The 13,719-nt window shown below is 34.8% G+C and overlaps 1 protein-coding gene across 8 annotated transcripts in view; it reads left to right on the top strand.

Moving 5' to 3' along the window:
• The window catches only part of RMND1 (required for meiotic nuclear division 1 homolog), a 118,886-nt gene that overhangs the window by 70,407 nt on the left and 34,760 nt on the right, over positions 1–13,719 (top strand). For 6 of the 8 annotated variants that reach the window (XM_051997945.1, XM_051997944.1, XM_051997943.1 and 3 more), the window contains exons 2-3: positions 4,384–4,898; positions 6,486–6,527. The exons of 1 other annotated variant lie outside the window; for it this stretch is intronic. In XM_051997945.1, coding sequence (XP_051853905.1) covers positions 4,398–4,898; positions 6,486–6,527 — 543 coding nt within the window. In that variant the 5' untranslated portion in view covers positions 4,384–4,397. The remainder of the gene's footprint in view (positions 1–4,383; positions 4,899–6,485; positions 6,528–13,719) is intronic. One more of the 8 variants, XM_051997949.1, reaches the window with a different exon arrangement.

Below are 13,719 nucleotides of genomic sequence, written 5' to 3'. Positions count from 1 at the left end.
TCTTAATCCTAGGGGTCCTCAAACTTTTTAAATAGGGGGCCAGTTTACTGTCCCTCAGATTGTTGGAGGGCCGGACTATAATAAAAACAAAAACTTCGTTTTGTGGGCCTTTAAATAAAGAAACTTCATAGCCCTGAGTGAGGGGGATAAACGTCCTCAGCTGCCCCATCTGGCCCTCGGGCCATAATTTGAGGACCCCTGTAATGAGAGAGAGAAAACTTCACTGAGGTTTTCTAGTTACTGAAAGGATAAGGCCTATATTTTAAGGATATTAATTTGACAGCTATAGAGAATAGATTGGAGAGTAAAGAGAGGGCCAAGAGAATTTGCAGTAATCCATTTGATCAAGGATGAGGGAGGACCTCAGGGTAGTGGTATGTAAGCACAGGGAACTTATTTAAGGTTATATAGAGTTGAAATCAAGATTTACCAACTAATTAGATGTGGGGAAAGGACTAAGAGAAAAGGAAGAGTAAAATATAAATTCAGATTTCAAACTTGAGTGATTGGAAGTATAATGTTGCCGTCACAGAAACAACCAAATTTGGAAGAGATGTGAGTTTAAAGAAAAAAATACTGATTTTAACTTTAGACATATAGAATTAGAATTAACAGGGACTTAAAGGCCATTTACTCCATTTCCCTCTTTGTATATTTGTGGAATTCATTCCAAGAGAGTTTATATGACTTTCCAGAGGTCTCTTAAGGTATTAAATGGGAGAGCCAAGATTCACACTCAGGTCCCTAAACTTTAGCACATTCTCCACTCTACTATGTAGCTGGATGTGTCAGTGGGCTAGGATATTCTCTAAAATGTCCAGCAGACAGTTAGGAATTCAAGACTGCATTTCAAAATTAAGAAAATAAGATCTCAGAATTTGAGAAACCATTATCCTCAAGAGAAAAGATCATATGAGTAAGTAAAACAGAAGTGTGTGTTAAGTATACATATAAGATGTCCCCCAAAAAAGTTTTAGTTCAGTTTAACATTAATTCCTTAAAAAAAAATGCACTAAGACTTTTGGGAAATCTTATATATATATATGTGCATGTGTTTATGCTTGTGTATATGTATACACACACATATATACAAATATTTATACACACACACATACATATATATATAGTCTTGGGAATCATCTAAATAGAGACTTTTGAACTCTTATGTTAATGAGATCACTAAAGGAAAAAAGTATAAAGAAAGGAGCAGAGATAAAAGACAGAGCCTTAGGACTGGAGTTGTTATTTGATCATTTTGTTTGTGCTTTTAAATTTTCCTGTTTGCTGAAGACATTCTGACCTGTAATAAAACCAAGAATGTTTTGTAATTCTTGATAAGGCATTCTTTAGTTTATTTAAGGACCTTCTGGCTCTCAAACTTTTGTTTGTGATTGCATGAGTGACAAAATCACTGCAAGTTCTGAAGATGGACAGAAGAATGAGTTATGATATTCTAAAAAGACAGGTCAGAAGAGAAATAATAGAAAACTGGCTAGTTGCTTGAACAGACTTTCTAAACAAGTTAATAGCTGCTCAGATAATGTGGTAAACTTCCCTAGTAGAGAATGGTTGTGACCTTGAGAACTGTATGTGGAAATGTTAAGTCTTAGAGGCAAATTTAGTCTTGCTACCTTTCTATAGCTTTTTAAAGTTACATTTAAGTTTCTATATTTTAGAAAGGTTAATGAAGAAGCCCGAGGTTTTCATGCTTGTAGATAAGGCCCAATGTGTACATCTTGCATAACATCAGACATCTTTCACAGCAATATTTTAGTACATTGTGAACAAAACTCATGATAATGTTTTAAAACCCAAGTAACTTCTGACTACTCATCAGAAACAGGAGTTGATAGAAACATGTTTCTTGTTCTCGAGTATATAACTCTAAAGATCCCTCTGACCTGATCCCTTTGGTTTTCTATGTATCTGTAATTGACACATTTATTTTACTGGTTTTCCTCCCCCACAGCAGGACAGGATTACAGTTAATACTTATTCAAGATATAAACTTGTAATGCTAGGTAAGTCTCTTCCTGACCCAATCAAGGCCCTTTAAGAATACATTCTTCTTCAGTATGACATCTAGGTGTTAAATTGGATAAACCTCTGGACTTACATATAGGAAGATCTGATCTAGATTGTGTGTTCTTAGGCAAAGCACTTAACTTCTGTTTCTTAGCCTCAATTTCCTCAGCTGTAAAATGAGCATCTACCTTGCAAAGCAGCAAAGGAAGTAATGTTTGTAAAGTATTTTGCATGGGATGTAGCACTCTCTGGCATGTAGTAGGCCATATACATACTTATTCCCTCTCTCCCTGGGGCTTCCTTCTGCCATTACCTCTGTTTCGGGATATACTCATTTTACTATGAACAGTGTCAGGATCAAGCACATTGCCTTCACATTTGCTGTGTTTCTCATCTTCCATACCATTTTCACTCAGCTGGGATGATACATGAAATACTCAAATTACTTCTAAAACAACATTTTATCACAACACCTCAGATGATTGAAGTTAGCTGTGCTACTTTGCAGAGACTTTGTCTTTAATAAATCAATGCTATTCATAAGAAATCAGGGAAGGCTCTCCATTCTAGCAGTTTCTTGGATCTATTTTCAGAAGAACTTAGCTGAACAAGACCACTGATATGGTCCTACTTGACTCTTTCTGGCTTTTCCCTGTTATATCATCTATTTTTGATTAATGGATCAGGGAATCTTGAAATACAAGTATAGCAATACAAAGTGACTCCTGGTGTCACTTTAGATCCCAGGAGAAGTTGCATGTAAGAGGCTATGATCTCAGCTATTTTAATTCAGATGATCCAAACTTATTCTAGGTATCAGAGACTATATCAAAAGGATCATCTGTTCTGTGGATCTAAATGTTTCTGGTCATCACACATGTTTTATTTGTAGATTTCACTTCCCCACTGTTGTGACAAAACTTATTTTTTGGTTTGTGCTACTCCAATACTGCTTATGTTGTGGTGATTTTAAGAATATTAGTTTACCTAAGAAATTTTAAAGACCCTACCACCAGGGAAAAGGACGAGATAAGAAGTATCTGTTTGGTATTGTAGAATGGGAATTATCTCTTCTTGGGATGTATCTTTGGTCCATTGAGGTCATTTTCCTTCCTTACTCTACTTGCTTGTCATTTAGACAAAAGCTTTCCAAGACTTGTTTGCAGTATTGATTGTTCAAGAAAGGTCAAGTAATGTCCTCTTTTCCTTGTGTCCTTTTTAATTGATGTTTTTAATTTGAATTTTGTTTTAATCATGTCTTATGTTCAAAAAATATTTGTTGCTTTTTGAACCTGGAACCTAATTGAGGCTTGGCCTACAATTGTAAATGAAAATAGAATAAGTTCATTGAGTGCAGAAACTGTTTCATTTTGTCCTTGTATCTGCAGTTCCTATCACAGTTTCGGTTGTAAAATTGGTTTTGATTTAATAAATGTTTGTTGCTTGCTTATTTGAACACTTAAAGTAACAAATCTGAGCTCATAGATGTAGCTTTTGGATTTTCCTAAAGTGTTCTGTTATAGCTTCAGAATTTTACACATCTCAAAAATAGAACATTTCCATTGGAGTTTGTTACACTGTATATAATTTGTATGTCACTAGATAAATTGTCTCCCCAACTGGAATATGCATTTCTCTAGTACTGGGAAAGTATTTTGCCTTTTTTAAAAAATAATTTAATTATTTATTAAGCAATTACTATGTGCAAAGCTCTGTGTTAAACTGGGGCCAAATAAAGAAGTCAGACAGCTTCAATCTCTAGGAGTTCTCATTCAGGTTGGAGGAGATAAAGCATACAGAAGGTTTCCCCAAGTCGCAAAGAAAAACTCTTGGTCTTAGGGCCCAGAAGCAGTGCACTTGGTCAAGCCTCTTGTTGATGTCATTTTCACTGAGAAGATGATAGATTTCTACCATTGATCCCTATGACAATGCAAAGGACTTGAGTAACAAATTCTTTCCTGGGTCTCCAGTAGCTGTGGCTATATAGTTCCTGCAGGATCATTCAGTTCTCTCAGGCTGCACTTCTACTGGAGCTGCTTCTCAGAATTGGAGCTGAGGATACTAGGCTGCAAACAGGGCTGGAAGATTGAGGGTAGAGGGACATTAGTGGTAGCCAAGATGACAATAGTTTGACCTACTTGGTATGTATTTCTTCATGTCTCTTCCTCAGAGTGCCTTGACGCTTCAGAAAGCAGCTAAACAATGGGGGCAAAGTCTGGGAGATTCAGAAGCCAAGCCAGGAGGGCAGAATGCAGAGGGATGGACAATCACCTCATATATAGCTGGAATTTGCCTTTATTTATTAATAAGTACTTGTTGACTGTTAAATGTTAAACTCTGAAATTTTGTTTTATTTAGTTTTGAGTGCTGTGATGCAAGTTCAACTGCTCCAAGATCTGGCCAAATCTCCCTACATTTTAGCAAAACTATACCACTGCCAAAGTCTTCCTAGAGTTCTTCGTCCAGCACTAAAACCACTAAAGTTATTTGAAAAGACAACATGCAGAACCCTGACAATAAATCGAAACTTGGGTTTATGCTTTTCTGAAACAGCAGTTGATGATTTGAAATGTTCATTTCCTGGACACATTATTTGGAAAGTGTCAGCTGCAAACATAGTATCTCAGCTGAAGACTGTGTTCTTCAGAGTTGAAGAAATGAATGTTCTATCCCAGAAATCTTTTGGGACTTGTAGGAAAATAAATCACAAACTAAGAGTTTTATATACTAACTGGCCTATGAAAATACTGAAGAGACATTATTCATCTACACCAACTGGAAAACTAGAAGTTCAGCAAATCAAGAGACCACTAAAAGCTTCAAGGACCAAGCAACCATCCAGAGCTAACCTTCCACTCTCATCTGTAAATGAGGTAAAGTTTATATTGTTACTGAATTCTATTTATTGATAAGCATGTATGCTAGTTAGCTATGAATATAATGCTATTTGAGAATCAGCAAGTTAAAGTGACTTAACTGGTTTTCATTATTAAGACCTTTGACATGACTAAAGGAAATCAATTCCTAATGTTTTAATTGTTAATAATACAGATAAGAATACAATAATTACCATGAATAAATAATTTCTTATATAGTAGCCATAGAACATCTCAGGGCTTCAGACATCCTGAAAGGACCCTTAATTGATGTCCTGAAGAAGGCTTCTTCCAGTTCTTAATCTATAGTTCTTTAACTCTGGGATCCTGGTGTATGTGTATTCTGTTCCCTCAGGATTTAAAGGCAGAATTCAAAGAAATTCTGAAAATGGGAAATGAAGATCATTTACTTACTAATATGTTGTTACATGTAAGCTTTTTGAATATGTCTTCATATTTGATATTTTGGATAGCAAAATATTTAATAACCTCAAAATATTCACATGAAACCCCTTTTTGGTCAGGTAGAACATGAGGATTTTATAGAACACAGTTTCAAGAAATGGCTGCCGTAGACTATATCATACAGTATCTTTTAAAAGAGAATATTATTTGTATGACAAAATTGCCAGGAGGCTTATGAAAACAACTTATCTGACTTTAGAGTTTTACTGTCAAAATGTATCTTTTTTATTTTATCTTCATACATGCTTATACATAATTGCTCCCTTATCTGTATAAAGTAGGTGAAAAATCTAGTAATCCAAGTTGGGAAAGAAATGGGTGATGTTCATTTGTTTTTTCAGTTGTGCCCAACTCTCTGTGACCTCATTTAGGATTTTCTTAGCTCAGACATTGGAATGATTTATCATTTCCTTTTGTAGTTCATATTCAGATTAGGATGCTAATGATATAGACTTGCCCAGGTCACATAACTGGTAAGTTTCTGAGATTAAATTTTAACTCAGAAAGATGAAGTTTCTCGGCTTTAGGCTTGGTACTCTGTACCCTGTGAGAGCAAACTACCCTAAGTAATAAGGTAGGTCTGTACTGTTCATTTCTTGAAATATAATATTCAGGTTTTTTGGCTCCATTTTGTTTTTCTGGGAAGCCAGTAAATGATTCTCAGATTCTCTCTAAACTCTGTTTTTCAAGTCATTTTTTAAAAATTGAATATATTTCAGGTATTTTGATTTTGTTGCATCTTTTGATATTATTGTGTTATTGAATTCTTTTTTGCTTCCATTTTATGTCAGCTTATCTATGTTGCTAAGTTTTTCTGGGTTCTCAGCTCTGCTTTTGGATTTTTCTTTAAGAGCTTTATTTTAATTTCTTAGGAATTCCTATAGTCATTCCATTTTCTTTGCTTGCATTCTAGTGGTAATTATTATTAAATAATTATTTTCTTGCAGGTTTGTGGCAGTTAAACACCACAGAGTCAAATTGTTTTTAATAATTTAATATAATTTATACAAGCTTATTGATTGCATAGAGTTCCATAGTAATAATTTACAATTGCATAGTGTTTTACAGCTTTTAGAACATAGTTCCATACATTTTTGATTACATATTTGATTTTCATAGACTTGTGAGGTCGATGGAATGGGGCTTATCTTCATTTTAAAGGTAAGAAAACAGGATGACAGACAGATTGTGACTTACTCAAGATTGCTAAGTAATTAAATTAAAATTAAATCTAAATTACTTTATTTAGATTTACACATCATCCCTCAAAATACCATAATAAAAGGGTTTTTTTTTAACCTTGCAATAATGGTGTAGAATTCTACATATAACCTTTCTTAGCTTCCAGTCCACATATTTTTGCTGATATGAAAAATTTTGACCACTATCATCTTCTTAAAAGTATCTACCTTAAATAAATAGCTCTCTATTCAATAAATTAAATCAAACATTAAGTATCTGCTATTTGGCCCTCCATTAATCAGACAGAAATTTTTTTTTAATTGTAACTTTTTATTGACAGAACATATGCCTGGATAATTTTTTACATTATCCCTTGCACTCACTTCTGTTCTGACTTTTCCCTTCCTTCCCTCCACCCCCTCCCATAGATGGCAAGCAGTTTATACATGTTAAATATGTTATAGTATATCCTAGATACAATATATGTGTGCAGAACCGAACAGTTCTCTTGTTGCACAGGGAGAATTGGATTCAGAAGGTAAAAATAACCCGGGAAGAAAAACAAAAATGCAAACAGTTTACATTCATTTCCCAGTGTTCTTTCTTTGGGTGTAGCTGCTTCTGTCCATCATTGATCAACTGGAACTGAATTAGATCTTCTCTTTGTCAAAGAAAGCCACTTCCATCAGAATACATCCTCATACAATGTTGTTGTTGAAGTATATAATGATCTCCTGGTTCTGCTCATTTCACTTAGCATCACTTAGCATTCATGTAAGTCTCTCCAAACCTCTCTGTATTCATCCAGACAGAAAACTTATTAAGTACCTACTCTGTGCCAAGCAGTGGGAATATAAAAAGAGGCAAAAGACCATTCTTGTCCTCAAGAAGGAGCCTATCTAAGAGGAAAGACAACAAGCAAACATATACAAACAAGCCTATACTCATAGGCCTGTTGTTCACTCACTTCAATGGTGTTTGACGATTTTGGGTTTTCATTGCAAAGAAATTAAAAGTATTTGCCATTTCCTTCTCCAGCTTATTTTTCAGATGAGGAAACTGAGTCAAACAGGGTTAAGTGACTTGCCCAGAGTTACATAGCTACAGTGTGAGATCAGATCTAAACTCAGGTCTGCCTGACTACAGAACTGGCAGTTTGCCCACTGTAATACCTAACTACATACAGAATAAATAGGAATGATTTTTTTAAAAAGATAGAATTTTAGTTGAGACCTACCAGAAGCCATTAGGCAGAGAAGGGGTGAATGACATGATTGGACCCATGGTTTAGGAAAATTACTTTGGTGGCTGATTGGAGGATGAGTCAGAGTGGAAAAAGACTCGTAGTAGGCAAACCCCAACAAGTTATTGCAAGAGACCAAGCATGAGATGATGAGGCCTGGACCAGAATGATAGCAGTGCTGGAAGGGAGAAGAGATACTGCAATGGTGAATCGGACAGGCCTTGGTAAGATATTAGGTGTGGGAAGGTAAGAAATAATGTAGAATGGAGAATGACTCCTAGCTTGTGAGCGGATGAAGTAAAAGCATCGAGGGGTTCTTTAAAGTAATAGAAAGCAGAATGGGAAGAGGGTTTGGGGGAAAGACAATGGATTTGGATTTGGGCATATGTCGCGTTTCAGATGTCTGCTGGCTATTTCAAGTTGTATGAAAGGCAGATGGAGTTTGAAAACCAGCAGAGAATTTAAGGCAGGTTAGATAGGTTTGAAAATCAACAGGATAAGAATGGTAATTAAATCTATGGGAGTTAATAAGATCACCAAGTGATAAAAGGAGATGAGTAGGGCGGCCAGGACCCAACTCAGTGAGGAGAATTCTAGACAGTGAGAATACTGAAAAAAGAAGTCAAGAAAAACAGTTTAAAAATTATTACAGTAGTTCAGAGCAGATGAGGGTTCTGAATTAGAATCAGTGCCTTTGTCTTTGGAAAGGAAGGGACGGTTGTAAGCATTGTTATAAAGGTAGAATTTAAAAGACTTTGATAGAATAATTGTATGTGGGTGCTAAGTGAGGAAAGGAGGAAAGTCAAAGAAAATACGGAGGTTTTGAACTTGGTGGGTAAGGTGCTAGTGCCATTGACAGAAATAGAAAATTTAAAGAAATCTCATCAACAAGCATTTATTAAGTACCTGTTATATGCCAGGGATTGTATTAAGTGCTGAGGATGGAGAGGCAAAAAACATTCTCATAAACCCATAATCTAATAAGGGAGAAAACATGCATACAATTTTGTATAAACAAGATATGTACTGGATAAATTGGAAATAATCTTTGAGGGAGGTTTGAGTTGCGGGGGGAAGAGAGTTTTAAAGAGATGTAAAATCAGATTCCTGTTCTCATACTCTTTGCTTCTTTATATCGCAACTCTGACACTGCTAGGTCAGATTTACTTAAATCTTATGTTTAGCTGTTGTTTAAGATTTCTTCAGGGTTGGGGGAATGATAGAAAAGGTAATGTGAAAAAGATGTAGGTTTTCTAATGTTCATGAGCCCATTATGAGTCTGCAGTATGAAAGACACCCATACTTCTCATTTATGATAAACACTCATGGACCTGTGGATTGAATTGCAGGTCCACCCTACTTACCATTATTAATTTAGTTCTTTGGAACGCCGTATTACTGGATTGTTGGGGAACTGAATCCAGAGTACCATGTAAATCCCCCAGGGAAAGCTTATTCACAGAAAAGAAATAGGGTAGGGAACCTCTATCAATTGTTATAGAATACCCTTAAGTCCTTTATGACCATTGTGCATTTTATGTAGGATGAAAAACAGGCTTTCTTGTGTCTGAAAAGAAAGTAAAGGGAAAAAACTCCAGTGTTAGATGAAATATCACAGGAAAAAGTTAGTGAAATAGGAAGTGTGAAAAAGGGATAATGGACCAAGCAATCTTGCTACAAGATTTTGCTGTGCTTTGGTGGCTTTTGTTTATTTTGTATTAATGAAATTATTGTGAAAGTGGTCAATCAATAAATATTGTGCCTGATATTTGTCATGTACTAGCGTTAGTAATTAAGAGATAGCCCCTGTTGTTGTGATAATGAGGAGCTCACTATCTAATGAAGGAAACAACATACTAATAACTATGTACAAATAAATTCTATATTCAGGTTCATTGGACATAATCAACAGAAGGAAGGTATTAGAATTCAGGGGAATTGAGAAAGACTGTTGAAGATGGGATTTTAACTAAGACTTCATGAAAACCACGGGGTAGAAAAAAGGAGACAGTACTATGCTGGATATGTCTTATCATCTTTTTTTTAAAATCACTAGCTTTGGGGTAGGGTGGGTAGGGAATAGAGTTTAGTAAGTAGTAGAATACTAAATAAAGTTAATATCCTCAAAGTATAATGCATGAATTTTTTTAGTAATAGATTGCAGAAAATAAAGGAAAAATTCTGATGTGATGTTTGTAATGGGGGAATGAAGTACATTCCGCTCTATTTTTCCCAATAATATTACATTGCTTCTTAGAGTTTAGTGTTTTCATTTGGGTAATTCTTCTATTATTACCCCCCCAAAAAAAAAAATTCCTGTGGACTTAAAAGTGTATTTCTAACACTTTCCTTTTTCCATAGCTATCTTGCACCACCTACTGGAGTATGTTTTCTTTAGCCAGAATATTATGTGGATTATACGTCTTACAGGAAATATTACTGATGGACCTTGTTTGACTTATCCAGCACCATTCCTTAATGGGTTTGGCCTATTTTGCAGCTAGGTAGTGATCTATAATAGTCCTAACTATTACTATTATGCCTAACTCCTGCCTTTATTTATTTATTTTTTTTAAATTTAATTTTATTTAATAATAACTTTGTATTGACAGAATCCATGCCAGGATAATTTTTACACAGCATTATCCCTTGCAATCACTTATGTTTCGTTTTTTTCCCCTCCCTCTCTCCTCCCCCCCCCCCCAAGATGGCAAGCAGTCCTATATATGTTAAATATGTTGCAGTATATCCTAGATACAATACATATTTGCAGAACCGAATAGTTCTCCCGCTGCACAGGGAGAATTGGATTCAGAAGGTAAAAATAACTCGGGAAGAAAATAAAAAATCAAATAGTTCACATTCATTTCCCAGTATTCCTTCTTTGGGTGTAGCTGTTTCTGTCCATCATTTATCCAATGAAACTCAGTTAAGTCTCTTTGTCAGAGAAATCCACTTCCATCAGAATACATCCTCATACAATATCGTTGTCGAAGTGTATAATGATCTCCTGGTTCTGCTCATCTCACTTAGCATCAGTCCATGTAGGTCTCTCCAAGCCTCTCTGTATTCATCCTGCTGGTCATTCCTTACAGAGCAATAATATTCCATAACATTCATATACCACAATTTACCCAGCCATTCTCCAATTGATGGGCATCCATTCATTTTCCAGTTTCTAGCCACTACAAACAGGGCTGCTACAAACATTTTCTGCCTTTATTTTTAATAAAAGTCAATCATCATAAAAATTTATAGTTAAAAGCTTATGTGAAACTATAGGGGATTCATATATTTAATACTACACAAAGTAAAAAAAGTTCAAAGATTAAAAACTCTGAGTAAAATTAGAGATTTTTAAAAATTACTTTTTATTGTAAGTAGAAATTTTTAAATTACTTAATATTGATAAAGGTATTATATTGGCAAAACTTATATTTCCCAATCTCTCTCTCTCCTTCTCACGGAGAGAAACCTTTGTAATTATAAAGGGTGCACCTAGATGGCATGGGTAGAGCACCAGTCCTCAAGTCGGGAGGGCCCAAGTTACAATCTTGTCTCAGACACACCACTTTTGTGTAGCAAGTCATGTGACCTCAATTGCCTGCAGTAAATAAATGAAGAGTGACAAAAACAGTTAGAAAACTAACCAATATTGAAAAAAATCTCTTATAATATGCTGTTACATACTCACCTTTCCCCACCCTACCCCTATATTCTTTTCCACACCCCATCCCGCAAAAAAAAAAAAAAAAAAAAAAAAAAAAAAAAGCCTTTTCATGTAATAGAACACTTTTTAAGTCTAATTTAAGAATTATCTGTGAAAACTTATCTGGTGAGTACTCTACCACTGGAGTTAAGTCTTGAAGTAGAGTTGACCTAACTTAGAGTGAGTACCTTAGTCTCCATTTTATATAACTTTCTCTTAACTGTCAGATAGGACCAAAGACTAGACATCTGCTCTGTTGCTATGTGCTTGTTTCACCCCCAGCTCATACCTCATCAAATCACCTTGTTCCTCATTGAGAGCACTCAATCAAATAGGAAAGCATTTTTTCAGTACCTACTATGTGCCAGGTACTGTATTTAACATTAGAGATACAAAGACAAAAACTAGTAACTGCTCTCAAGGAATTCACCAAGTAATTTAATTCAAATTAATCCAAATCAGTCTTTAAAAAGTAGTAAATAAAGGTTATGTTATAAAGAGGATGTGTTCTATCTCATTCTTTAGTAAAACAAAAGAGAAAGTGCTTCCTTCTAGCTCTAACATTCTGTACTCATATGATTTTAAACATTTAAAAAAACAAGAAGAAAAGTGTTCCATTCTTTAAGCAGAAAGTAGGCCATTTTTGCCAGGATAGAGAGTGAATCAGATTTAAGGAGTAAAATTGCTTACCACTGGTTAGACTAACTTTCAATACATGTTCCTTCACCCTTTCATTCCCACTGACTGTAACATGTTCTCTTTCCTTTTTCCACTGTGGTAAGGGTACTTCAGAAGCCATAGCAGTTACCTACTTTTGAGTTTTTGTAACAACCCATTTTCCCTTTAAATACAGTGGCTGTAATTACCCTAATGGCACTTTATTTTGTTTAAGTTCATCATCAGCACTGAAAGATGAAATGACCAAATGTCCTGTGAAGTGTTTTGTGTTACTTTGGGGCATTTGATAAAACCAATTTATGGATGTTTGAAGGAGAATCTGTGAGCTATCCATTCGTATATAGGCAGCCTTCTTATGTCTTTTGGTTATATTTAAAATGAAAATGTCAGGAGTGTTATAGGTCAGTAACTTCAGTAACATGTGAATTTGTTAATGATTGGAAAAGACTCATTGGTATTATTTTTTTTAAAAAACAGGTTATTTTAATATCCTCTGTCAGTCAATTTTTTTTTTTTTTAGCACTCATCCCTCTGATTATTGTAGTGAGAAAAAACCATGCAAAGACTTGGATCATCTTTTTATTTTTCTTTGTTTTGTAGTTTTTCAAGATCCAAGAATTCATCATCTGTTGGTCAGCCTTCTTTTAGTTCCTTCTCTTTACTTAGCTAGGCTGGTCCTTAGATAGCAGGCTTATGCCTTATATTGTACTTGCTGCTTTCCTATGCTTTTCCAATGTGGTCCACCCTGCCAGTACTTATCCTTTGTTAATACATGATAGAAAAACCATAATATAGAATGAGAATTATTGTTTTATATTGCCTAAAAGCATTTGGAAAAGCAGGTATAAGTTAAAATGTTAAGAACTTGTATTGGACACTTTTGTTGGAATGTTGTGGGATTACTTCCTACTTTTAAGAAATGTTGCTGCTTTTAAGCTCTTCTTCCAGAATGAGCTATGTTTGTATAGTCAGCACATTAACTAGTTTTAGCAGTGGCCAAAATCAACTTGAAATTAGTAGGAAGGATAAGACAATTGCAAATGCTTTCAATAACTTCAACTTGCTCTATTCAAACAAGCCATCAAAATAGGAAGTGGCAAAAGAAACTAACTTTGGTTTTCATGATTTCCCATAAAAATGTGTGATATAAAGCAATTGTGATTTGCTCATCTCTTGGAGAATGATTTTTAGACATATCGATGATATATTTAATGAAAATATGAGAAGGGAATAGACAATATTCACAAATAGTTTTATGCAACAGAAGACATCTCTAAAGTTATATAACTGAATAAAAAGGTGACTAATACTGATAAGTTGAATTCTTGTTAATCAATCACAAAAGGGGAGGAGGGAACACTTGATTCAAAAAGCAAAGTATCAATTTCTAGGCTTTCCCTCAACTAGGAATATCTCATGTATATACTACTATCATACAAAATTATTTGATAAATGACTGTTCAGTGATCTGGTAATTGTTTTGCAAGCTATAAAAATAGGAAAATATGAATTTTTCAGAAGTGTTTCCTGCTATCATTAAG

Source organism: Antechinus flavipes, chromosome 4 (genome assembly GCF_016432865.1).
Source record: "Antechinus flavipes isolate AdamAnt ecotype Samford, QLD, Australia chromosome 4, AdamAnt_v2, whole genome shotgun sequence".
Classification (NCBI taxonomy): domain Eukaryota; kingdom Metazoa; phylum Chordata; class Mammalia; order Dasyuromorphia; family Dasyuridae; genus Antechinus; species Antechinus flavipes.
This window is presented reverse-complemented; position numbering and strand designations above follow the sequence as displayed.